This window comes from Aythya marila, assembly GCF_965140915.1.
Source record: "Aythya marila genome assembly, chromosome: 20".
NCBI lineage: Eukaryota > Metazoa > Chordata > Aves > Anseriformes > Anatidae > Aythya > Aythya marila.
Window position 1 is genome coordinate 10,208,794 of NC_139061.1, and position 26,481 is coordinate 10,235,274.

The 26,481-nt window shown below is 54.8% G+C and overlaps 2 protein-coding genes across 5 annotated transcripts in view; one reads left to right on the top strand and one right to left on the bottom strand.

Moving 5' to 3' along the window:
- The first annotated feature begins 4,576 nt into the window (after positions 1–4,576).
- Positions 4,577–17,657, top strand: DUSP14 (dual specificity phosphatase 14). Its single transcript, XM_082776023.1, has 3 exons — positions 4,577–4,695; positions 13,617–13,710; positions 15,321–17,657. The coding sequence occupies exon 3, from the start codon at positions 15,439–15,441 to the stop codon at positions 16,033–16,035; it is 597 nt and encodes a 198-aa protein (XP_082632149.1). The 5' UTR covers positions 4,577–4,695; positions 13,617–13,710; positions 15,321–15,438; the 3' UTR covers positions 16,036–17,657.
- Positions 17,658–22,382: 4,725 nt separating this feature from the next.
- The window catches only part of SYNRG (synergin gamma), a 38,898-nt gene continuing 34,799 nt past the window's right edge, over positions 22,383–26,481 (bottom strand). For 2 of the 4 annotated variants that reach the window (XM_082776625.1, XM_082776622.1), the window contains 3 exons: positions 25,065–25,175; positions 24,578–24,613; positions 22,389–23,425 (listed from right to left, as the gene is read on the bottom strand). In XM_082776625.1, the coding sequence (XP_082632751.1) occupies positions 23,294–23,425; positions 24,578–24,613; positions 25,065–25,175 (279 nt within the window). In that variant the 3' untranslated portion in view covers positions 22,389–23,293. Of the gene's footprint in view, positions 23,426–24,577; positions 24,614–25,064; positions 25,176–26,481 lie in introns of all 4 variants that reach the window. The other 2 variants (XM_082776623.1, XM_082776624.1) reach the window with 2 other exon arrangements.

The window sequence follows — 26,481 nt, forward strand, 5'->3', positions numbered from 1 at the left end:
CTGAGGGAGCTGCCAAAACATCCCGCGTTAGGGGGCCCTGCAAGATTCCCATCTCCGCTCGCCCATCTGAGCAGCCAGCAGTGCAACAAGGGCACTCCTCCAGCCACCAGCCGTGGCAGAGCTGCTTCCTATGACCCCACAGACCCCGCCGTCCCCCACAGGAGGAAGAGCAGAGGGAGAATTGGCCCCAGCGCGTGGTGCTTTCCCGTGCAGGGATGCCCGGGCTGCCAGGGCGAGGCACAAGGCTGTACCCGTGGTGACTCAGCCTTGGCACACGCGGCTCCCCGCGGCCGGGTGCACCACGCCTGGGCTGCGGAAGCCCTTCCAGCATCGGCCTCATGAATCAGAGCACCGTGCGGGCTCCGCAGCATTCACGTGCCTTCGCAGCTGACTGCCGAGGTGGCACCGCGGCCACCTCCTGGGCTCCGTGGGCAGGGGAGCTGAGCTGTCCCCTGCCAGGGGTCAGGGAGCACCGAGGACTCACCCCATGGGTTGGATACACAACCTCTCTGCTTCCTTCATCGCTTGAAAGCGAGCAAAAATCCTGCTGTGTTTTGACATTCTCCTGCCTCCCCAGAGAGGCCTCTGGTGACCTACATTTGGCCACTTAAATCATCAGCGGTGACCTAAAGCTCAGGTTCTGTTTTCCCCCATTAACAAGCCGTAGCCTGAACGCCTGCTCAGGGTTCCCTCTGCTCCGCGCTGTCACCTCGCATCTAACGAGAGGCAGCCGACGGCTCCTCAGCTGGATTTTTCTGCAGGAGATCACTCCCTGCATCCCCATGGGTCCCCGAGGCTGTCACTGGCGGGCTGGGGAGCAAGGAGGGGAAGGCAGCACCCCAAAACCACACCACAGCCCCCTGGGTGCCCCGAGGGTGCCGCTCAGCAGGGGCACGCACGCCGCAAGGACAGCGAATGCCCGTGCTGAGCGGTTTGACCGCCCTGCCCTGCTGTCAATAAGGCAGGAGGTCCCGCGGCCCCAGGCCTCTCACATCAGGCGGGGTCCCTGCGCCCTTCCAGGGCTGGGTAAACTCTCGTGTAACCATGGAAACTGGAGAGGATGGCTGGCGGCGGGCGCTGGATTCCTGCGCGCGGCGCTGGGGCCGCTGCGGAAACCGGCGATCTGCTCCCCACTTGGGCGGCCGCGTGGCCACCGCTGATCACAGAGCAGGGCAGGAAAACACCCCGGTGATTAAGCTAATGACCCTAATGACCGGCTGATGAACTGTGGGCCAGACGCACCCTTCGGGAATGCACCCAGGACTGCGCTGCGCCACGCTCACCCCGGGGATGACTGAGCCCTTCCTGGGCTCGAGGATCCTCTTTGAGGCACCACTGACCCCAAACACGGGGCCTCGTGGAGGGGGCCTGGTCCTGCTGCACCTCTCTTGCCCCAGCACCATTTTTGTTTCTCTTCCAAGGGAAGAGAATCAGAATCTTTAAGGTTGGAAAAGATCTCCAAGATCACCTGGCCCAACCACTCATAACGCACAACCCTACGTGTCTAGGGGAAGGAGGGGAAGCCCCCCATGAGCTGCCACCATCCCACACAGCCACGACAGCAGAAGAACACGTCTCTGGTGGGGACCAAGGACAAGCAGGGCCTGGAGTGCCTGGTGGCATGCTCCCCTCTGGCTGAAACTGCCCGTGTGAGAGCCGCCCATGAGCAAACCCTGCAGAGGGGCTGAGCGCGGGGAGGAGATGATGTTTCCTTTTAACTCCCGTACCCGCTTCATTTGCTGCATCCTTGGGTCAAAGGCCTCCAGAGTTTCCCTCTTTGCCTGCTCTAACCCATGCTGAAAACACAGAGCTGCTGGCAGGGTGAAGGTTAAAAGCCCAAATTACACCGGCACTAAAAGCATCCATCCACCGCTGCACGAGTAGTTAAGAACCACCCGTGACAAGCAGCCGGCTCTGCCCAGGAATGCATTTCTCATTTTGTGGCAGTCAGAGGACAAGGGGGAGACGGGGGGGTTGTTTGCTTGGTGCTTGGACGAACACTACGAGGCGCTGAGGCTGCCACCCCTAAAAAACATCCTCATGGCTCTCTGTGCTGCCCATTGCTGACACCCCCCAGATTTGGGCTGTGAGGGCTCCAAGGCACAGTCCCACAGCCCCCAGCAGACAGCCAGGGAAGGTCAGTCCGTCTGGCAGCTCCTCGGCAGACCCGAGATCTCACCTCCGAGCCATCTGCAGAGGGAAACACCTCGAAACCTGCAGGGGTACCCCGACAGCCTACCCACGACCTAACACCCTGCTGTGCCCTCTGCTCTCTGACCCAGGGAAGGGCGTGCAGTGATTCCCATGCTAGGGGAAATAAACAACCCCAGCTGTGTCCACGCATGCTGAGAGCCAGCCCCGGCTGCCAGAAGCGCCAGGGACGGCTCCATGGCACCGGGCAGAGGGGACCTGCTGCCCCGGGGTCCATCCCTGCCCGTGGTGTGGCTCCAGGGGCAGAGGAAGAGCAGAGCAAATCTGACGCAAGACAGAGGCAGAGCAAAGCTCCAGCTCACAGAGCCGAAATCCTTACATTTTCGGTTTTTGGCCTTTTGAGGTTTTCTTAATTTGTCTATTTTTGTTCCTCACCCACCTCCGCGCTGAATGTGATGAGCTCCTTGGCTGGAGAGGCAGGGTTTTAAGGAAGAGCACTGGCTGTTACAAAGCAGAGAGGCTCTTGGAAAAACAGCCTCTGGAGCAATAAACAGATTTGGTGCTGAAGGCTGTGAGGGACGGCTCCATCTGGGCTGCTGAGTCACGAAACCTACTGAAGTGAGATAAAAGCCAGAGGGCTCGGAGGTAAGGGAAGCTTCCTATTAGGGATTTTTGCTATTTTGGTCCAAACACACGACGACAGCAGCAGAAAACGAACAAAACCGAGCCAGGGTGGCAATGCTTTGGAGACTGCTGGCCAGGCGCTGGCAGCCGGGGGGTTAAAGCGGAGGCTGCTGCCTCCTCCTCCTCCTCCTCCTCCCCTGTGTCAGGCCAGCTGAGCTCACAGGCTGCTCCCAGCACGACATGGTGGTGAAGGCAGGGGGGCGCAGACCCCGCCAGCTTCACCTCGAGTTCCCCAAAGCCCACCCCGCTGCGAGAGAAGGGACCCCAGCCCAAGGTGTCCCCTCAGCCCCCCCTTGTCCAGCTCTGTGTGTGCAGGGAGGTCCCAGTCCCCAAAGCATGGGCTCAGCTCCAGCTCTATCCTGACGCTGTCCCCTCCCCATGGGGACCCCACCAGGTCCCCAGAGAAACCCTGCCATGTCCCCCCCCATGCTGGCAAATTCTTCATGGGGACACAGCACGTCCCACCCCTAACAGAGCCCCCACCACGTCCCCACATGGTCACATTCCCTCAGGGACCTGCCATGTCCCACATATACCCATCATGTCCCCACAGGGACTCTGCCACATCCCCATCCCCACAGGGCCCCCGCCATATACTCCTGTCACGTTCCCAGGGGGACCCTGCCACGTCCCTACGAGAACCCTGTCAAGCCCCTAGGCTGTCAAATCCCCACGGGGACTCCCACATGTCCCCACACTGACTCCGTAACGTCCCCAAAGGGACCCCACCACATCTCTACAGGGCCCCTGCCATGCCCCACACTTATTCTTGGCATGTCCCCACAGGGAACTCACTGTGCTCCACACATGCTCTTATCACATCCCCAGATGGGGGGTACAGACCCTGCCACAACCCCAGAGGGACCCTGTCATGTCCCCAGACTGTCACAGCTCCACAGGGACCTGCTGTGTCCCCTCATGGTCCCTGCCACGTCTCTGACCCCACAGGGGCCCCACCACATCTCCACAAATTGTAATGTCCCCACAGTGACACCCCCACAAGGAGCCTGCTGTGTCCCCCTACGGCATTTGTAATGTCCCCACACACTGTAATGTCCCTATCGTGACACCCCTACAGGGACCCTACTGTGTCCCCTCATGGAATTTGCAGTGTCCTCACATGCCATAATGTCCCCACAAGGAGTCTGCTGTGTCCCCTCACAGACCCTGCCACATCTCTGTCCCCACAGGGCCCCCACCATGTCCCCACACGCCGTAATGTCCCCACAGGGACCTGCTGCGTCCCCTCACGGACTCTGCCACATTTCTGTCCCCACAGGGACCCCACCATGTCCTGACAGATCGTGTAGTGTCCCCACACACTGTAATGTCCCTATCGTGACACCCCTATGGGGACCCTGCTGTGTCCCCTTATGGCATTTGTAATGTCCCCACAGTCCCCACACACTGTAATGTCCCCACAGTGACACCCCACAAGGACCCTGCTGTGTCCCCTTATGGCATCGTAACGTCCCCACACACTGTAATGTCCCTATATCGCGACACCCCCACGGGGACCCCTCCGCGTCCCCCCCTGTCCCCACTCCCCTCAGCGCCCTGAGGGGGGGGCGGGCCGGGCGCCATCAGCTCCGCCCGGGGCGGGTGGGGGGGGGCAGAGCCGGGCGGGCTCGGCCCCGCCGTAACCGGGCAACTGGCACCGGGCAACGGCCACCGGGGGGCGGGCGGGGGGGCGGGCAGGAGGCCGGGAAGGAGGAGGGAAGGGAAGGGAAGGGAGGAGAGGCGGAGGGCGGCCCCGGCAGCGCCGTGATCAGGTGGCAGCGCCGCGACGGAGCCGGCAGCCGGCGGATAAAAGTGCTGCCCGCCGCCACGGAGCCCAAGCGAGCCCCACACGGAGCCCAGGTGAGGGTTGCGGGGCGAGAAGGCGTGTGTGTGGGGTGGGGTGGGGTGGGGTGGGGTGGGTTTGGGGGTGGTGGGGAGCTGGGGGGGGTGCCCGACCCCAAACGAGCTCCCCCACACCCCCCCCCCCTTCCCCGGGGCCGGGCAGCGCCGCCGGATCGCGGGGCCCCCCCCCGGTGAGGGTCCCCAGAGGGTGGCTTGGTTGGGACCGTGCCTGAGGGGGCACCGGGAGAAGGGGGAGAAGGCAAAACCCCGCTGCTGGCACCCAGCGGGACCCCCCCTCCAGCTCCGTGCCAGGGCTCGGCGCTTCCCTCACGGCACCGGGTGCTGTGGGGCACCCCCAGCCCTGCCTGGTGCCTATGGGGGTGCTGGCACCCCCCGGCACCCCACTCTTAGGGCACCCCGCTGCCCTACAGCCGGCCCCAGAGCCCCGCCGGCTGCGTGCGCGGCCCTTGACTCAGCTCTGGAGCCGCTGCTCAATGCCTGGCATGTGGCTGCGGGCGGCCGGCGGGGATTGCAACCTGCTCGACTGGACAGCGGGTGAGTCCTTGATCCCTGACGGATGCCCTAATATCACGTTGCGAGTTCGGTTTATCCCTAACGCCGCCGCCACGGGAGAGGCGGAGGGATTAGCGCTGGCCAAATGTTGTCTCTGCTCGTGATACACCGGATCGGCTGTCCCTGCCCTGGCAGGGAGCGGATTCCTTCCCCCTGGGCCTCGCCGTCTCCCTCCAGGCGTGCCGCTGCTCCCCGGGGCTGGGACGGGGCTGGTTCTGCCTTCGCAGTGCCACAACCCCAGTTCCCAAGCGGTGGGAGACCAGTCCCCGGTTTGGAGAGCTCATGCCGGGTCCCACCAGCAGGATTCTGCCACCAGGGCTTGGCTGGCAGAGCCCCGGTGAAGATCAGAAGGGTGGCAGCAGCACAGCAGGTTGTAACCAACCTGTGTCCAACGCACAGCCCCTGCCACGTTAAGGACCTTAGGCAAGGGCACGAGCAGCCCCACTCCCTCTGGAAACAAAGGTGAAATCCCAGGGATTTCACCCAAACCCCAAGGGATCTGCTCCTGCCTCTTGCAGCTCCTCCGTGTTGGGCAGGACGATGGTGAGAGTCGCAGGGCTCAATGCAGTGCTTGAACCCAAGTGAAGGCTCAGAGCTGGAGAGCTCAGGCTGGTTTTGTGTTCAGAAATACGCTGGCTGTGGGGGAAATAGTCCTTAAAATTGGATCTAATGGGAGGGAAGACAAAGTGTGGAACACTGTACGAGAGGGCTGCTTGAGCATGTTTGGGGAGGCTGTAATAGCTCTGAACCAGGCACAGCACAGTTGGGGTCCAGGTAGAAGGCAGGACGAGGAGAGCGAAGCAGCAGCCCAGAAGGCCCAGCGGTGCCATGGAGAAACCTTCCCAGCTTCCTACCACCATGCCAGGCCCCAGGAAGATGCGGCCACCGCTTCCTCCTGTGGGCAGGTTGTTTTCCCCTCGCCAGCCAGGTTCGTGCCTCAGGTCGGTGTGGGAGCTCCTCCCAACCCCGTCCATGGCCAGTCCCCAGCCTGGCCACGTGCACGCTGAGTTACGGCTTCAAAGAGACGCTGAGCAACCACAAGGCGAACGGAAACGTCAACACCTAGCAGGCTCTGGCGTTTGGAAACAGGAGGGAAATCCCCGGAGCACGGCCCCAGGCCTCCAGCAGCTCGGGAAGCGAGCGGGAAGAGGGCAGCCGAGCTCGCACCCGGCACCATAGGCTCACGGGGCACCCCCTGCTGCCTGCCTGACCGCTCAGCTCCTCCTGCCCAACTCCTCTCCCCTTTTAGAAAACAAGAGCAGCCATCAGGGGGTATTTCTCCCCGCAGGACAGCTCAGCAGGTGCCTCTGCGTGCCCCAGCTCCCCAGGCCAGGCTGGGTTGCCCGGCATCCACGCGGGGCATCGCGGGCCCCAGCGAGCCGTGGCTTTCCCCCCTGTAAACATCGCAGCCCCCCGCACGGAGCGCGGCTGCGTGTCTCCTCCTGTTGGGAGCGGGAGGCTGAGCAGTAATTCAGCGGGCCAGGCGTCCCTATTCATGAGGGAAATTGGAATTCGCTCGCTGTCCCTTCTGCCGAGCGCCCATCCATACCAATCCGAGCGTGCGGGGCCTCGAGCTCTGCACCAGCAGCCCAGGGGGTGCTGGCCCCGGGCTGCTCGCATGGGGAGCGCCTGCTGCTGCATGTAAACTCGATTTCCAGCTAATTGATTAAAATCGGCCTCCCTTCCTGTTACCCTAAGCAACCCCATTGATGTGCTCACAAAGTGACCTCATTCCTTACAGCTGCTGCGGGCAGGAGGCCGGGCACAGCCAGCACGCTGCCAGCCCCGCTCGCTTTCTTTGCCTCCAGCTCGTGCTTTTTGCTCCTACAGCCCCTGCTGAACCACCGCAGGGCCTTGGGATGAGGCCACAGCCCCTGCTGCCCTTCCCTGAGGGGGATCCCTCCAATCCCTCCACCCCAGACCCATCAGTCGGGTTCACCAGGGAGCGTTGGTGCTGCCCAGGGAAGGCTCGGAGCGCGCACCAGTTGGCAGAGCCCCCAGAAAGGTCCGGGCGAGCGTCAGCATGGAAGTACCGCACGATTTCCAGGGAGCGAACTCACAGCTGCCTTCAATTTTATGGGTTTTGAAGTGGGCCAGCGGGAACAGTGCCAAGCACAGAGGTGCTCCCCCAGCGCACAGCTCTGCCGCGTCAACGAGAGGCGAAGCCTCCAGCAGCATCCAGGAGCCGAGCAGCCCCGGTCCTGCGAGCAGCCAGCCCGGCCCCGTGTCGTTCAGAGCTCTGAGGAGGTGGTGTCCCTAGGAGGTGGTGTCCCTCTTAGCTGGGGCTGTGCAGGGCCAGGCAGGGAGCTGGGGAGCTTCTGAGCTCCGCGGGCAGCCCAGGTGCCTTCACCTGGAGCCAAGCAAGCCGTGCGCTTCAGAGCAGGGGATCTCTCCCCGCTTGCTTTGAGAGCAGAGGAATAGAGAGCAGTCCCTGGCGTTCAGCTGATGGCACACCTGGCACCGCGCACAACTGTAGGAGCCGGTTCACGCCTCCTCAAGGCTTCACGCTGGTTTTTAGGGAGGTTTCGTGCACCCAACCCAAGTTTTTAAGCAAGGTGCAGATGGCCACGCTGCTGGCCTGGGCCCTGCAGGGGAGCCCCCCGCCTCTTGCTCCGAGCAGCAGACACCGAGCGCAGCGCGTTGGATCACGCCAGGAGCTCCAAAATAACAGACAGCTTTTTTTTTTTTTTTTTTCCCTTTAAAAAAAAAAAAAAGACTGTTTCTCATGCATAAAATCAGCCTGCTGGTTGCCGAGGGAGACCTGTCCCCGAGCAGAGCAGCTGCATCGCCCAGCAGCGCATCAATCCCCGCGCTCCGGGTCGCAGCGGCTCCCCACCTCCGTCCTCCCCAGCAGCCGGGAGGGCTCCCCCACGGCGAGGGCTCTGCGTGGAGCTGGCAGGCCCCAGCTGCCAGGGGAGAGGAAAGGAGAGGAAGCAGAGGCGAGGAGGAGGCGGCAGGGAGCGGCGAGGCGCCCGTGGGCAGGCAGCCTCACGTGGGAGACGGCAGCGAGCAGGGAGAGGCGTGCAGGCAGCGGGAGCAGCAGGCAGCGAGCAGGGACCCTGGCTGCTGGAGCAGGTAGCAGCCCTTCCTTCAGAGCCTTCCAGAGCCTCAGCCACCTGTGGGTTGTTGGTTTTTTGGTTTTTTTTTTTGTTTTTTCCTGCTGCTGTTTCAGTGCTGGAAGAGCAGCAAACAGGGGAGCCGGGCTGCGTGGATGCGCCCAGCCGGGTGAAGGCAGGCACTGCTCACCCCTTGCCCCATCCAGCCCCACCCAGGTGCTGATGACAAACCCTTCCTCCCTGCTCCTGAGTCACAGAGGTGCCTCCTGCGTCCCTGCTGGCAGAGCAGGGGCCTGGCAGCCTCCACACACAGCAGCAGAAGGGGCAGAGCAGCGCTGGGCGTTCAGCAGTTAACCCGCGGGCATGCCCTGATGCTCTGGGAACACCACCATGTTTTTGCTATTCCTCGTTAACCCCTCACACGTTCGCTCAGTGCATTACCCTGGCCGAATGCCTTTCCTCGGGTTGCTGAGCCCAGGACCTCCTGCAGCCGAGCCCTGCGAGCCTCTCGTGGAGGGGAGCTGTGCGTGGAGCCCAGCACCGAGCCTCTGGGAAGGCAGCTGTGTGCACGGGGCACCCGGTTGTGCTGGGTGCTGTGCAGGCAGCCAGGCCTGCCCAGAGCTTCGGGAGGCAGGTTGTTATCTGATTTAACATCTGACAGCTTCCACCCCGCGCTTGCCCAAGAGGGTAACGCGGCCTGCCTGTAGGAACCAGCACGGCACGGGGTTCCCCACAGGCGCGAGGTACAGCCTTTGTCACAGCCACATCTCCCCCTGCCCTTCCCATTTCCCCTTCCCAACCCAAACTGCTCATCCCTGCGGTGACGGGGGCACGCTGCTGGCTCTCAGCCACGCTCCCGAGAGGGGCCTGGGGCACCCACAGCTCCAGGAGCACGGCCACAGACAGAGGCAGCGGAGCAAGCAGCTGCCGAGGGATGGGAAGAGGAGCAAGAAGGAGCAGGTTCAGCACATCCTCGCTGCCCGATGGCCCCAAACCCACTTCAAGCTCCCCCGGACGCGGTACGAGCGAGGCCTGACCCCGGAATGGCTGCAGTTTGTGCTCTCTGCTGAAATTTATTTTAAACGCCGTTCTCCGAGACCATTTCCAAAGCAATTTTCTGTTCAGCCTGGCTAGGAAGAGCCCTGAGCAGACTCATTCATTCAGCGCCTGCAATATTGACTCTTCTCTTTACTGCAGCATTAGAAAGCATTTGTCATCTCTAAAATGAATAACTTTACCTCTCCTGGGAAGGGGGAGAAGCTCGCTTCAGCACTGACATTTCATACACCCAGCCCACAAACCTGCCTCGAATCCCAGATGATGCTCCGGGAAAGAAACCGGGGGCTCCTGCTCCTCTGCCTTTTGTGGGGAAAGCACGGCTCCTGCTTCCCCTGGTCCTCCCCGAGCACTCAACTCGCCGGGACACCTCTCGGGCCCTGCCACCCGCTTTGCTCCGCGGTGTCCCTGCTGTCCCCAGCGCCACGCAGCCCTCCTGAGGCCTTCAGGGAAGAGCAGAACACCGAGGGCAGCAGCAGAGGCTGGAGCAGGCCCAGCCACCCCTCCGGGGATCTGGCCACCGAGTGAAACATCTGCAGGACCTCAGCCAGCCCCGAGGGAGCCGGGGAGATGCTGGTACCTGTGCCGGGTGTGTTATTACCACGCTGCTGCCACACAGAGCGGTACCTGCTGCAAGCCTCACTCCAGTCACTTAGGAACAAGTCAGTGCCTCTGCTCTCAAGCTAAAAGAGCCCTTAAAAATCATCCAGAGCAACAAAGAAGTCGGAGAAAAGGCACCCAGCAGCCCCAGAATAAGAGGCATGAAGTTCAGGCTTGCCAGCTCATTGTCTGAAGCCCAGTGAGCGAGGCCCTCTCACGGCCTAGAGACCGCAGCGTGCTTCACTGTAACCTCTGCCTGCGTTTGCCTCAGCCTTCTGGGCTTTCAGGGGTGTTTCCAAGCCTTTCTCAGGAGGTCCAGGGACCGAGAACGTTTGCCCAGGGGAATTTCAACCTTCATTAACAGAGCTGTGTTTTGGGAACTGAAGCGAGAGGAGGAAATCCCAACTATGCAAGATCTGGGCCAGAAGACCCACGAGCGCTGCCAGCAGTGGCCTTTCTGAGGGAGCAGAGCATCTGATATTCAAACCATCACACAGGTGCTATCTTATCACTTCTGCAACCCCTCTCACCACGAGAGGAGCCGCTCTGCCATCAGGAAACCAAGCTGGTGTCTCACCCAGCTGCCCCACGGAGCTGGGCACAGGCAGCCTCGCAGGGCTCAGCTTTCACGGGCTCCCCTGCGGCAGGGCACCTGCCCCACGTCCTGGGGGATCCACCACGGAGGAACCACACAGCTCAGCCTCTGGGTACAGCAAAAACAGCCACACGAGCTCGCCAGACTTATCCCATGCAGCGACGCAGTGTGCTGGAGGCACCGGGCGAGGAGATCCTGAGGAAATCCAGTCCTGGGGCAGAAGCGAGGTCCCTGCTGCAGCAGGGGCTGGGCAAGCAGCACCACAAACCCCTCCTGAGGGGAGCTGGAGGCTTTGCAGACCAGGGTTATCTCCGGGCTGTAATTACCCAATCACTTCCCCCACCCCTCGTTAAGCAGAACCCTCTGGTCCCTGGACCCCAGGGACCCCGTGCCACCGGGGCTGGGGAGCCCCAGGACCCCACTTGGGGTCCCCAGCGGGAGGAGCAGCAGCAGCAGCCGGCGTCTGTGGCTGGGGAAGCGTGTGGCAGAGCCTGGAAGGGGTTTGCTGTGGGTCAGGGCTGTTGCAAGATTAATTAGCCTGTTAATTGGAATCAGCACAGCGATGAGGGTGCCGTGGCAGGAGCACCTGGTGGCAGCCAGCCCACCAGCGAGCCTTGCTGCACCCCGAGCCTCTCCTCGTGCTTGTAGGGAACAAAAAACCCCGGTGCTGAGCTGGCAGCGGGGAGCTCTGCGTGCTGGGGACCCTGCTGCTGCCCCAGCACCGCCACACAGGTACGGGTGGCTCGTTTTTTCAGCTGGTTCCCTTGCTTTTTTGTTGTTGTTTTGCCTGGAGCAGCAGTTGGGAAGAGCCGTGTGGCTCCTTCCCTGGGAAGCGCCGCACAGAGAGGGGCAGCGCTGGGTCACAGCGGGGCCATGCCAGGAGGAACGGGGTGCCCTGAGGAAGGCAAAAGGCATTTCATGGGAGCGAAACAGCAGGATGCAGGGAGCCTCTGGCAGAAGCTGGCTGGGGCCAGGCGTGAGCATCAGGAGGAAACGCAGCTCCCAGGGCAGCTGAAGCCTCTCAGCGCCACCTGAAGCAGCCACGCCGCGATCAGCCCCTCGGAGCCCCTCCAGCCAGCCCCGGGGAGGTGGCACGTAGCCGAGACGTGGGCCTGCGGGCACCCTGCCTGCGCTCCCAGCTGGCCCCAAAACCACCCGGTGCCCTGCTGCTGCGATTGGGGCTGGCGCTGCCATCCCTTGTGCCGCTCCTCCCGGCTGAGCGGTGCCCCCACACGCGGGCAGCTCGCTGCCAGCCCCGGCGGCTGCAGAGTTTGCCGAGCAAGCCCAGCCCGGCACATGCAAATGCCCGGATAAGTCGGTGCCTGCCAACAGGAACCGCGTTATGGAAAGCAGCGAGGCCCTTCCCAAGGCACCCCGAGTGCCCCGAGCCCCCGAGGGGCTGCAGCGAGCGCCTGCGCGGCCGGCTCCAGGCGGGGACGCCGCCGGCTGTCACAGCCCCGCTGCCAAACCTAACCCTGCTCTCCCCGCCGAGGCCATCCGCCTCGTCCATCTTAACGTTTTTAAGACCAAAAGGTTCTCCCTGCTGGCTTTTGACACGTTAGATCTCGTCTTTTAATCAAAATATAAATCCTTGGGCTGAGGAGGAAATGTGCACGGCACCGGAGAGCGACGCACCCTGGCATGGAGCGCAGGAGGGCAGGATCACGGTGAGGAGGGCAGGATCACGCCAGCACCACGTGGAGCTGGGGCTGCAGGACCCCGCGGGGACACGGCTGTCATCTGCAGCCCCACGGGGCCAGCAGCACGCACTGACCAGGGCTGGCTGGGGCCTGGGATGCAGCAGAGGCTGCCTTCAGGCTCGCATCTCCTCCAACGGCGACGCTTTGTGCCCGAGGACTGTTGGTGTAACAAAACGCTCCCTTCTCCCCACTGCCTGGCACCCGTGGATCAAACCAGGGCTGGCAGAGGGGGCTCAGGCGCTGTACGGTGCTCCCAGAGGTGGGGTGAGCCCCGCGGGTGGGCCTGGGGGCTTTTGAGCAACCTGTGGAGCCGTGCCCTCCTGTTTGCTAAGGCCACATCCCAATGGGACCCGATGGGACTTGAACCCTGACCACCCTGCTGGCTCGTGGCACCGCGAGGACTCGGGCGATGTTTCTGTTCAGGTGCCGTGCGTGGTCTCTCTGAACCAGTGACAAATGAGCAGACGAATATCTGGGTTCAGCACCTTGTAAGAGAAACCTGCAGCGTGTTTGCGGGTCACCTCCACGCTGAGGCTTCCCAGCCCTCCCGGAGGGAGGCGTGGAGCTCAAAATCCTGTTTGGCTTTGCCTTCTGCCTGCTCCCAGCTCCACCAGAGCTCCCGGCCCGCCCTGCCTGCCGGCAGCACCGCAGCGAGCGTGCACACCGCTGCCCTGCACCCGCGGCCCCAGGCCCGCTTCCCCTCGCTCCGTGTCATTTCCTTCCTCGTTTTTTGGCCATGCACAGGGAAGCTGAGCCCTGTCCTGCTGTCCCCAGGGGCTCGGTGGCTAGCTGTGGAGCGGGGCTGGCTGCTCAGGGCTGCTCCGGGGGCAGGCGTTGCTCACGCTCTCCCTGCGTGGGCTCCTGCAGCGCGTCCCCGCGGGCGGCTCTGCCGCTGTTCCCGTGCTGCGCCCACGCTTCTGGGATTTGTTCATTTTGGGCGAGCTGGAGGAATACAGGAAGGGGATGCTCCCCCAGCCCTCTGCTTCCCCGGGGAGGGATGCTGCAGCTCTTGGCACCAGCTCTGCCCCTTCACGCTTCCCCTGCGATCCCGGCGCCTCTCCTGCTGGCGCGGTGCTGGGGACAGGGAGCTCGAAGCAGAGCCCTCGCAGGGGGGGTTCCAGGGGAGAGAGCTTCGGGCACTGCCTGAAGAAATGCAGACCCACCCCAGGGCTCTGGGAGTAGAAGAGAGCTTGGTGGCTGCTGAAGGCAAGGGTATGTTTGTAAGGCTTGTGATGGAAGAGGAAAACCCCAAACACTTCCCAGGTGTCCTGGGTGCAGGGAAGGAGAACTTAGAGTGAATTCCTGGGATCCTGGCTGGGCCCACAGCCTGTTAACTCCCACCTTTTCTTCTCTTCCCAGCTCAGGGCTGGACACACACCGCGGGACATCCCAGCATCAGCAGCCCTCCGCGTCCGGGTGCCAGTCGGTGATCTGGAGCAGCTTGTTTCGGAGTGTAAGTGCCCAAATCCCCTGTGCTGTCAGTAACAGACCTCTGGGTAGGGATTTCCTATGCTCCAAGACCTCCATTCCTTTGGAAAAACACCACGTTCACCGCTGCTCCGGCGGGGTGGCTGGGGGGGGGGGGGGCTGCAGGGGAACCTGGGCGCTCGCAGCTGCAGCAAAAATCTTCCTGGCGGGGCACGAACCCTCGCAGCGCCTGCACTTGGGGCCCACGGTTTCAGGAGCTGCTCAAGTAGCTGCCAGCAGGGAACAAGCCACAGAGGAGACTGTGTTATGCTCGTTAAGTTACCATACTGCACATGCATGCCAAAAATGTGCTGGCAGCGCTAGCGGCTGCTGCTGAGACCTGCCGGCGTTTCCCAGGGCCCGGGCCGCCCGCTGCGCCGTGGTGCCAGGGTGTGCGAGCTGCAGGCAGAGCCTTTCAGCCCTTTGGGGGGGCCCAGCTTGGCTCTGCACCCACCTCGGCCTCCCCTGGGAAACAGGGAAGGAAAAAACAGGTAGGGAAAGCAGCAGGGAGAGGTGGCACCTCTGGGAACCACCACGGTCCCCTGGGGCAGGCAGCGCTGCTCTGGGAGCGCTGAGGGCTCCGAGCCTCGGAGCTGACTGCTGGGGGCAGGCACCTTCTGCCCCCCAGCACCACCCAGAGCCCTCCACAAGGAGCCCGAGGGCACCACGGGTGGGCTCAGACATGGCTGGGAGGTGCAGCAGCAGCTCCGCACCCCCCGGGCAGTCCCAGCTGGAGACGGCGCAGGTAGAAGTGACTCGCAAGTTATTAACGCTCCGGGGCTCGTCCCCATGCTTACAGCTTCTCCGCTGGCTTTGGGGAAGTCCTAAAGGAGTAGGGGAGATGAAAGCAGGTATTTTGTTTTGAACTCCGGCCTTTGAAATAGCAGGAGTGCCCAGATCTCATCCTTCCTGGGGCCCGCAGCAGGCGAACCCAAGCCTGTGCAGAGCGTGGCTCTCTCCAAAACATTCGTCAGTCATTACGGCAGCAGGAAAAGAGCCTCCCTTGTCCCTACCTCTGCTTTGGTTTTACTCTCGGCTTCTGACAGAACCAGGTCACTCTTTCCACACTTCCTCAGCCTCGCGGAGAGCCGATTAGCGATCGAGATGGACATGACTCACCGCCTTTTCTAATGAGCAACTTTCCTATGTTTATGTATTTTGGCAGGGCCTCTCGTATACCTAAAAAAAGCAGGGTGGCACTGGGGAGAGGGCAGGGTAAATTGCTGGCATCTGTATCCAGCCTGAGCCTCTCACCATCCCCTTGGACTCCAGCCAGCTGTGAAGTTGCTGCTTTTGAATGCGAAAAAGGTGTAACCAATCTTCCATGCGCTAATCTGGCTGAAATTCTGTCCGGGCCCACAGGTAGGCTGCCTAAGCCCTTGACGAGTAATTGGACCCAATTAGGCTGGAAGATTTTTTTGTTTTGTTTTGTTAATATCTGTCCCCTGGTAATAAGCACCGCACAAACCCAGAACAACCTTACCCCGCCGAGGTTTGCCGAGCCCACAGCGGGGCGAGTGGGGTTTTCCTTCTCTTGCACAGACGTGGTCCTGGTGGACGGCCGCCCGCTCACCCGGCCTTGCTTGTGTTTTGCAGTGACGAAGCGGTGGAAGCTCTCGCTGCCCTAGCCCCGCCAGGCCAGACAATCCTTCCCTTGGCTGAAGATCCCGTTGGATCCCTTCCCATAATGGAAGTGTGAGTGCCAAGATCCTCCATGACCTCCAGAAGCCACAACTCCTTACCGAGAACTCTGATGGCTCCACGAATGCTCTCTGAAGGTGCCCTCGGGGGCATCGCCCAAATCACCCCCTCGCTGTACCTGAGCCGGGGCAGCGTCGCCTCCAACCGGCACCTGCTCCTGTCCCGGGGGATCACCTGCATCATCAACGCAACCATCGAGATTCCCAACTTCAACTGGCCCCAGTTCGAATATGTGAAAGTGCCTTTGGCTGACATGCCCAACGCCCCCATCTCCCTGTACTTCGACAGCGTGGCCGACAAGATAAACAGCGTGGCGCGGAAGCACGGGGCCACCCTCGTCCACTGCGCGGCCGGCGTGAGCAGGTCGGCCACGCTGTGCATCGCCTACCTGATGAAGTACCACAAGGTGTCCCTGTTCGAGGCATACAACTGGGTCAAATCGAGGCGCCCCGTTATACGCCCCAACGTGGGCTTCTGGAGGCAACTGATAGACTACGAGAGGAAGCTGTTTGGGAAGACGACGGTTAAAATGGTACAGACACCATATGGCATCATCCCAGACGTTTATGAGAGAGAGAGGAGACCCCTGATGCCTTACTGGGGAATTTAATGGGACTGCAGGAAGCACAACAGAAGGGACACGCTGTTCGGAGTCGGCCAGACTGGAGACATTCCCTTCTCTTTCTACAGCCAACTTTGGTTCTTTACCATACAGCAGAACCTCAACTGATTCTCACCTCACTAACCTGCAAGGCCAACGGTTCCCTTCGACGCATTTCTCTCTACAGGGATTCCCCATCCATATTTCTCTGATTTAGCAGAACGAGGTCTCCTTATAAGTTTATTCTCCTTTCATAAACCTTCCCTCTCTTTTTAGTCAGTTTATTAGTATCCTACGAGGAAAGGCCTAAGAGGCATTTGGCAGAGTTGATGAACAAAGTGCGCTTTGTGATGCGGTAGCCTGGATATTTCTTTAATAGCTTGTTTGCTTCCTTGCAAAATCCTGTAGTGGCTAGGGAGCGGCGCTAGCACAGAGCGAGAGAAGTCCTGCTCTAGGGCAGGGGGTTTTACCAAGAGCCAGGAAGGAAGGAGTGGAGTTGTGTTGCTAGTGCTGGTGTTTTCTTTAACAGCTGTAGTGACTCTCAGTATATAGTGTTTGAGATCTTTAGTCAGCTCTTAATCTGTATTAAAAGTCAAAAAGAGTGAAGTCAGTCCGTGTCAGCCACAAGTAAAATAAAATCTGAAAGATTGGAATCAAAATAAATACAAAGTCCTTTTTCACTCATTCCATGCCGGGGCAATAGTCCTGGAGTACACTAACACTTCTGAAAACCACTGGTGTTTTTTGTGGGTGGAAAGTAAACAGAATTTGTCCATGTGTGGCTCAAGACAGACGTGGGAGGTTAACCCTTCCCGCACTGACCAGCCAAAGAAACGTTTAGGAAACTGTGTGCATGGCCACCTTCCAAAAGGGCTGAGCTGTGTTTTCTAATGTTCAATCAACCAGTAAATTGGAAGTAGGTAAATCCGCTTGATTACTTAGCTCTAAGTACGGTCGTGATCTGCCTTAGCCCATTTCTAAAACACTTCATTATGTCCTCAAGGTTATGTTGCATTCTAGAATTATTCTGCACAAAGAGGCGATCTGTGAAACCTCCCAGATGAGGATGGCTTTATGGAGAAGGCTTTGCCTTGTTCTGTTTGCGAGGAGAAAGATTCCAACCTGAGAAGTGGGAGAAACCTTCCTGTGGTGTAACCACTGCGAGCCGAACACCGCTCCTCTCCCCGCGCACAGCAGGGACCGGGTTTCGTTACCACATCACCAGAACAAAGCAAGCCCCTTCCTCAGTGAGACGTTTGTGTCCTCTGCTGCATCTCAGAAGGAGGAGTACGCAGATTGCTGGATGCTGAGATAGCTATCTGATTTAAATGAGATTCTATACTTGTAAAAAAAAAAAATCAATAAAGATTAAACAAGAACATGTGTTGGCTTCCTATTCAGAACTGTGCTAATGTATCTGAAGTAACAGTGGGAACACGGTGTAATCCTGAGCAGGGGCTTGATACGAGTCCTGAGCAAAATAACGTGATCTGTGCCAGTCACTGGGCTGATCTGTTCTCAATCCATCCAGGGGGCCTGCAGCTCCTGACCATCACCATCAGGACAGCCAGGCAAGTCCTTTGGCTATTCCAAAATCAGTTACTGCAAATTCCTCGATACTGCAAGGTCCAAAAGGAGTTTCCTACATGCAACTACAGCCCCTTCCACCTGGAAACCCTTCTTTTACCTAGGGTGCACTTGGACAGAACTGCAATTGAAAAAGCCAAAGTACTTTAGCACCATTTTTCCTAACATCAGTGGATGCATCTCAGAGCAGTCCTGCACCGACAGAGGAAGTCTTTTTCCCACTGAAATGAGTGAGTTTTTTTTGCCATGAGCTGTGACCTGGTCAGGTTTTGCTGGTTGTGTCTCTTGGCAGTGCAGTGACAAGCAGACTGCCCATGTAAGAACTGCATTCTGCTCATCTTCCTCCCCAGTTAAACTGCACCAGGACAATGGTAAGCAAGAAAATGAACGAGAGATTAAAAATGAAGACTGATAATTAGTCTGCAGACATTCTGAAAGCATGACATATTGGAGGGGAAAAAAATCTACTTTCCAAATTAAACACCTACAAATTGACCATGTATAATTTAACAATATTATACTATTAATAATATTGTTTTAAAATATAATTGCCTGATAAAGCACATCACGAAATAAAGAATTCATTAATAAGAAATACCCAGCAAAGAGTATATTATGGAGAATTGCCTCGGTATTAATACTTACTGGTATTTCTCTGCACAAATTCCTCGTTCCAAGAGCAGGTATTTACCTGAGTGTTTTTCCCCTCAAAATCCATTTTTTCATCACGCATCCTTAAACTTACAGAGACCAAAGAGGAGAGCACAGCACAGCTCAGACTGCGGTAAGCACACCTGCTGGGCTCGAGGGAAACCTCGTTCCTCCTACTACCCATTCTGGAAAGCGCCCACCTGCGATTGTTTCAGAGTGGTTGGATGTTATTTGGGGAGGCATCTTGCAGATATGAGCCATGAAGACGACTTTGCATACACAGCTTCACGTGAGGCCCTTTTGGTCAAGCTCTTTGAGTTTCTCCCGAGCCAGAGGATGTTTCTCAGCCCTGATGCTACCCGGGGAGCGCGGTGGCAGCTCTGCTCCTGCAGGCAGGGCCAGGTTTTGTCCAGCTGCGCCCCAGAACAAGCCCCTCCATGGCTCTGTCGGGAATGAAACGGGTTCTTTATTGAAATCGAGGTTTGAATCCCAACAACAGATTTGTAAGTCACTGCAAGAATTAAGGGAGCGAACAATTGACTACAAAGTCAATTAATAACACTTTTCCTCCTTGGATTTAAAATGTCTGCAGTGACTCCAGCACAGCGCAAACTGAAACAGCTCCAACACCTAATCACAAAACCGCTTCTGGAAGACAAATAGCATCTCCCCAAGGGGGAGAAAAAGGAATCACAATATGAAGAGACGTTTTCTGACCACTTTTCTTCATAAAATTATGACATTTATCTTTTAACATTGAGAACTGGAATTAAATACCGGCCCGGAGATCAAAAAAATCTTTCAGAAAAAGCAGTTAGTACAATAGCAGCTTTTATTGAAAAGGCAGTTTTTGTTTCAAGTTTAATTAGTCTGACATGAAGCTAACTAGAAAACAGCATTCGTTGGGTTTTACCGAGCTCCACTCGCCCCTCGTTTCTGCTGCACCGCTCTCAAGGAGCTGCTGAAAGCAAACCCAGGTGAAGGGAAGCTGCTGCCGGAGCTGAAAATTCAGAGGAATGTTCAAGAGCAGGATGTAACAATTCCCACGCCACAAATAACCTCCCAGCTGCTACACAGCAAACACAACAAGCTCGCGAAGGTACTCGAAACAAAACGTGACAGCGGCCGGGCAGGACACAGGCTGGAACAGTTGGGTTGCTCCCGAGCGCTCCTGCCACCGAGGAAAAGCCAAAATGCACTAAGATAGCACAGAAGCATCAGGAACACAACTGGGCAAAATGATATAAATTAAATCAAGCAAAGGAACAATCTCTTACAACTCCAAATATACACAAATACATAGAAAAATCACTTTTCATAGGTAATCCCAAGGCAGCTCCAGAGAACACACACATTAAAAAAAAAAGGAAGAAGAAAACCAGTTTTTCTTTTTTTTTTTTTTTCCTAAGGAAAGAGTACATCCAGCAAGAGGAGCTGTATTTATAAAATTCAGCACAGCCAAAGCAGAAGGCAGCATGGCCATTAGCCTGTATGCAAAGGAGGCAGGGGAACATGGTCTGGTACAATGCACTGTAGAAAATACTGTAACCTTGGATACAGATTGCAAGGACACCGGGCTCTGGCTAGCAGTGCGATGGCTGAGGAGATGCTGAATGCAACAGTGAGTCATTTTAATGACTGGGGTATAGGAGTGAAATGATCCTCGTTGTGCAACGCCTTTATCAAGGGGATCTGCATGTAAAACATTTGATGTATTCCCATGACGTAAAGGTGTTCAGAACAACGGCTCCTGCTTGTCACGAACACATTAATATTGCCTGCTGCTCTCCCTTCTGTAGGGAGCAAGTGCCTAGCAGTGTCATACTTCAGTAAGCTCTGCTGCAATTATAATTGTAAATGTCGATTCCTTACTTTTATGGGCCAAAAGCCACACCGGCTACAGCTTAGAGAGGGAACTTGCTTAATAAGTACGTGGCAAGAAAAACATCACTGGAAAAGGCTTTTATGACAGCACATCTCCTACTGCATTTGAAATATTGGTTGCTTTAAGTTTCACATTGTGGCCTTTTTTTTTTTTTTGTGTGTGTGGCATTCTCTTTTAATTAGAAAAGAACACGTACCCAGTTAAGTGTTCAGGAACTGTGGTGGAAGCCCGTGCTAACAATAAATTCCCTTTTCCCAATATAGCATTTTCATAAGCAGCAGCAGCCTTTGCGTCAGCCAGATACAAAAACCACTCGACAAGTCCCCTTGCTAGCAGCAAGGCGAGGCATTTGCTTGAAGCCAGACAATGCTTAAGTGCTTCTGTAGCTCAGCGTGCAAAGGCAAGTGCTGGCTTACTGTGCTGCGCAGCCCCCGACCATCAGTGGGAACACTTCCGCTGGTCCCCAGCAGCCCCTAATTACGAGGGAAACCGATGGATGTGGTCAACAGCTATGGTGTAGGCTACTGGAACTATTTCACACCTAATATGTGAATCAGAGAGCAAGCAAAGACTGACTGCTTTTTTCTTTTTTTTTTTTCCTCTTTTTTGATAATTACTGGGCAGCAGAAGGCAAGCAGTCACTGTCGCACTATTGAAAATCTGCCACTTGATTAGCTTGAGCTTGCAACTGGAGGCACAAGTTGCTGAATTTATGAATAAGCTAATTTCAGGCAGGAGAAAGATTTATTTTAATTTGGGTAAACAAGGGGCCGGACACCTAACACTCTTATTAGCCAAGATTCTTTAATTTGGCATAATTAATTGTGTAGTATAGCTAATTCTTCTTATTATTTTTTTTTAAATCACAGACTGGCTGAGGCTGACAGGGACCTCAGGGTCCCTCTGGTGCCACCCCAGCCCCAGCAGGGCCACAGCCCCACATCCAGGGGGCTGCTGGAGCTCTCCCAGAGGAACCCCCAGCCCCTCGGGCAGCCTGTGCCAGGGCTGTGACACCTGCAGTGTTTCCTGATAACCTCCTGTGCTCATTTGTGCCCATTGCTTCTTGTCCAGGCACTGGGCACCACCAAACAGAGCCTGGCTCCATCCCCTTCACATCCTCCCTGCAGGTGTCTATAGGCATGGATGAGATCCCCTCGAGCCCCCACTTCTCCAGGCTGAACATCCCAGCTCTCTCAGCCTCTCATAACAGGAGAGGTGCTCTGGTCCCCTGAGCATCTCGGTGGCCCTCCACTGGGCTCTTCCCAGTATGTCCAGGTCTCTCTTTTACTGGGGGATCCAGCCCTGGGCACAGCGCTCCAGGTGAGACCTCACCAGAGCAGAGCAGAGGGGAACGAGCACCTCTCCGGACCTGCTGGCGATGCTTTGCCTCATGCAGCCCAAATACCACTGACCTTCTTGGCAGCAAGGCCACGTTGCTGACTCGTGTTCAGCTTGGTGTCCACCAGGCACCCCAGGTCCTCTTCTGCTGAACCCCATGAGATGTTTGTCAGCCCAAGCAAAGATTACAGAGTAATCTTGTGCCTTGCAGTCACATCTGCCACCTCCTTCAGGGTTTGTGGCTGCCTCCCATCACAGCCCATGGGCTTGTGACAGTCCAGTTTGCTCAAGTGCTCCCTGACCTTATCTTCTTCCACCAAAGAGAAGGCAATTTTCCTCTTTGTAATTTTGATTTCAGCAAATAATTACTTGTCAACGTCAGCTACTTGCAACGAAGGCAAGACTAGCTTGAAAAAGCTGTTGATATCTTTGGAGAAAAGAGATTTTCTAGAGAACTGAGTTAAACTGAAGTTAAAGAATGAAGCAAACTGAACAGGATGTATAGTGGTAAGGCTCTTAAAATAATGCCACGAAGCTCCCAGTGGGTTAAAGTTCTGTAACTATCACTGCAGCTGATGGCACTGTCATCATATTGAAAGAAAGAAGCGGTTACTTTAAGTTTATGGGCAACACTTTGTGATGGTCTGTCATACTAATCTCTTCCTATCAGATAGGTGTACCTACCATAAGCAACAAAATGACAGCCTGCCTCAAAAAGCAGTCTGCTTAAGCCCAATTTTCGGCGTTAGATCACACCCACCTGCAGTAGGAGCTAAGGGCCTCCTTGCACTGCCAGTTCTGAGTCAGGAAAACACATTCTCACAGACAGCACTGGATTGCACAAGTTAGATGCATGCGTCCCATCAGGGGAAGCAGGTAACACACAAGGGACTATAAAAGGGACTATATACAGGAGCAGACGCGCAGTATCAGTGGAGTCCAGTTTTCAGCAGTGATGCAGCCACACAACTACCACAGTGTCAGAAGCGTAACAAACCACACCTGTAGTCCAGGACAAGTCCAAGAGCAGACATTAGCCAGTATTTACAACAGAACGGCAAAGATTTCTAGTTTTAAAATCCAGTTGCCCGTACTAAAGAGTCCAGATATGATAGAGAAAATTTAAACAATTTTTCCATGTTCTTAACCCCCAGTACTAACCAGTTAAGCATATGAATACTTCATAATAATTTACAATTCAGAACAGTTGAAAATTTAAATAAACAATGGCTCTCTACAGTCTAATTCCTTCCAAGTCAGTAATTCATTTTGCCTTGGAAGTTACCATGACATGTGCATTGTATGCATTGTAATAATGTAGCAGCAAATATTTAAAGAAAAATATCATGATCCAGCCACCCAAAACATTAAGAAAAGATTTGTTTGCAAATATGTAGTCTTTAAGTGTCACTTCCATGCAAGTCAGTCTAGTATTTCAGTTTGTCTTGGAAACTAGGTGCTGTCCTCTCACAGAGGTCTGTACACTTGGACAGCAGACTGGCTTTTTGTTTGTTTGTTTCACAAAGACCTACCCGCTTTCATATTGAGAAAGAAACGCCACATTTTGTGCCACTCCACCTTTTTTTTTCTGGTTATTTCTGAAACCCAGCCATTTCAAGTACAATTCTTCACGGGGAACTTCCATATGCGAGAGTGGCTTTAATCCACTGTTGTACAGAAATCAAAACAAAGCATTTCAAACCCTAGCCACGGCTCAAAGAAGCCTTTCCACTTACTCTATCGCACCATTGACCCCAAGCGAGGTGCATTTTCAGACCCGATACTCCACCTTCAGTGTGACCGCTTTCAGAGCAGGTCGGGCAAAATGAGACCCGGAGGCTTTGGCTCCACACAGTTGATCCAGAAGTTTGCACAGCTGGCGTGGTATTGGTGTCCTCCATATGCCAGCTTAAAATTATCCGTTTCTGAATTAAAGGCCTAGAATAACAAGAATTGAAACAAGTATGACAGTCTTATCTTCTCCAGGATATAAAACAGAGTGGAAAATGGCTATCGCAGAGGCGTTCACCCCCAGATGGCACAGCATGGCAGAACCTGGGCTCTCTCACTCTGAACGAGCCATCTCCACTTGCAGAAGCAGAGCAGGCAGGCAAATATTTCAGTTTAGTCTGCAGAAATGTTTGCAGGTGGACAAAACCTTCAGCCACCACACCTGATGGTGCTTAGTCTGCTACACGGTGTGTGAGAGGGAGCCACTCGAGGAGTATTCTCTCATCTGACACCTGGTAACTAACTCATCTTGTTTCACGTGTCCTCTAGGAAACAAAACCTTGTTCTGCTGGCTATCGCATTTATTTTACAGGGTCAAATTCTGCCATAACTTAGGCAGGTGCAATTCTTGATATTAGCATTATCCTACCATACTGCTGGCTCAGGTTGGTCCCCTTTTTTTCTGGTAATTGAATCTGCTTTACAATAGGAGCGCATGAAGCCATGAACAAGCTTAAAGCATCTCAATGTATGTTGCTAGGAGATACTGCTTAGATGTGATGGGAAAACGAATTTTTTTTATTATTATTTTTAAATAAATCTAGACTCTTGGGGATAATGTTGATTTTTTTTTTCTTCCAGTTCAGAAAGAGAACAGTTAACAGCTGTTTCTACTTCAGCAGCATTCCCAGTGCTTCACAGCTACCTATTTAAAAAATATTCTAAACCTGTTTCCCACACTTTGGATTTCCTGCACAGACTTCTAAAAATGCCATTGCCTACTCCATATAGCCAAAAGGCAATACTTGTAGCAAAAACCCTAGAGTTCCCCACCCTTCTGCAACAGACACACAGACAGCTACAAATTCAGAACCTCGCTGCGGTGAGTTTTCTACCACACAACAGAAGTAGCACAAAACCAGAAAGCTATTCACAAGAAACAAGCATGCAGACAAGACAAAAGGGAGGCTCTAGAGCATGTTAGTTGATCGGATCAGGTATTACAGTCACAAAAAATGACTAGAAGAAAAGGATTCATGATTGGTACAATTGAGAATGACAGCTGAAGGCCAGTTTGCAGTTCAGCCTTTCACACTCAACTAGGAATGATTCTATAAAGAATTTTTTACAGGTTCATACTTTTCTAGGAAGCTCTTCCACAGGTTTCTCTTCTTTCTGAAATAACGTTGAAACCAAAAGGTCAGCAAAACTGCCGATATACATTAATTGGTTGGCATAATTACTTTGTACACATCCTGGGATTCCCTCCCAGCTCTACTAATTGCAATAGTCCCCTCCTGGCAATCCACAGAGATGCATTGCATAAAAGAAAGTCATTAAAAGATTTATATCTGTATCTGTATATGTATTTTTTTTTCTCAGTATTCCAGTTCTTTCCTGTAATGAAGAATTTAACTTTTCAACCCTTTTCTCCACATCCATGTCACACCCAAAGCCCACTGAGTTTAGGCCACTGACTGGTCTGAGTCCCATCTATTGATCAGATTCTGCCTTTGCTTCCAGTTACAAATTACAGCCATGAAAATTTGTAAATGTACCCCAAGCCTAAATGGAAGTCAAAACTGTAAATAAAAATGAGTTTAATGAAAGAGGCCACGATACTTACTTTACTTCTTGAATCCACATTTAGGAGGCACACTCCACAGGCAAGATCTTGGGCATTTTTAATCCCTGGACGCAGCATACAAGAAGAGAAATCCAGTGAGTTTTCATCTGGCTAAAGAAATGAAACAGTAAAATTTAGGCATTTTCAATGACTGAAAAAAATCCAGATATGATAAAAATTATTTTTCTGGTTGTAGCAGAGACTTATGGCATCACACAGGCAACAAGTCAGAGGTGACGTTATATTTTCTCAGACCGATGCATGATTTAATCAAAGCCATTAGTATGTATTTGCAGTCCTGCAACGCAGTCTCCATCAGCATTAATTTATAACACTCCAGCTCTTGAAAAGGGGTTAGACTACAAAGGAAATAATTCTTAAGTTCCATGTTCCCACATCAAAAAGGGAAGAAATTTCTGAGGGAAGAGCCCGGGCAGCTGCTGCTACATTTCAACTGCAGCGTATTAAGAACTGGATGCAGATAAACAGCGGTATGCAACAGCTATTTGTGCAGCTGCGAGGAAACGAGGCGCTGGCCAGCACAGCTTCCACTAGTGTTTGAAGTGGTGTCCGTATCTGTGTTTATTGTCCTGAATTCCGTGTTACTGCCTGATCAAAAAGGGCAGTTGTTATTCTTTCTGAAGGGTTTTTTTCCTGAATCTACAGGATGGCACAGCAGTACCAAACGGGATATTAAGATTAACCAAACCACGTAAGAATTAAGGTCACCAGCTATCTCATGCCAGACAAGCTCAGGTCCAATAGAGGCAAAGATTGGGAGAATAAGCCTGCAAATAATGAACTTTTCTGGTACACAATCTTAAATTTCAGCTACAAGATAAACGGTTACAGAAAGCTTTACATATGCAAGCTATAAAGCTGTTGAAGTATTTATTGCTTGAAGGCAGTAGCACAATTAAAAATAATGACTAGAAATGCAAGAAACAAACAAAATGTGTGATCATAAAGCACATGTACTCTTTCTTAATCCATAGGCTAGGTATGCTGATCACACTCCCCTGCTGAATGGCTGGAGAATAATTGGAATCCTGAAAAAAGCCCTTTAATCTCTAAGTAGATCAATCAAATTAATAAACACACTCTAATATTTGTTTACCAAACGCACGAGTGAAGCAAATGAGAAGGTCGTCCTGTAATTTGCAATGAAAAACCACAAGGCTGTGCATAAAATTACTTTGCAACAAAATCCTTTAAAAGATAAAATTAACCTTTCCAATAGCGTGCCTCTGAGCTGGGCTACTTCTCTGCACTTAATTGGCACCTCTGCACCGTGTGGGATCTGTGACACCGGGGGAAGGCACAGTTCCACATGGTTCGGTATTCCACGTGGAGAAGAGAAACAAAAAAGGATGATTTTGAGAAGTATCAGAGTCAGGAGTCTCTTCAGTAATTTCCG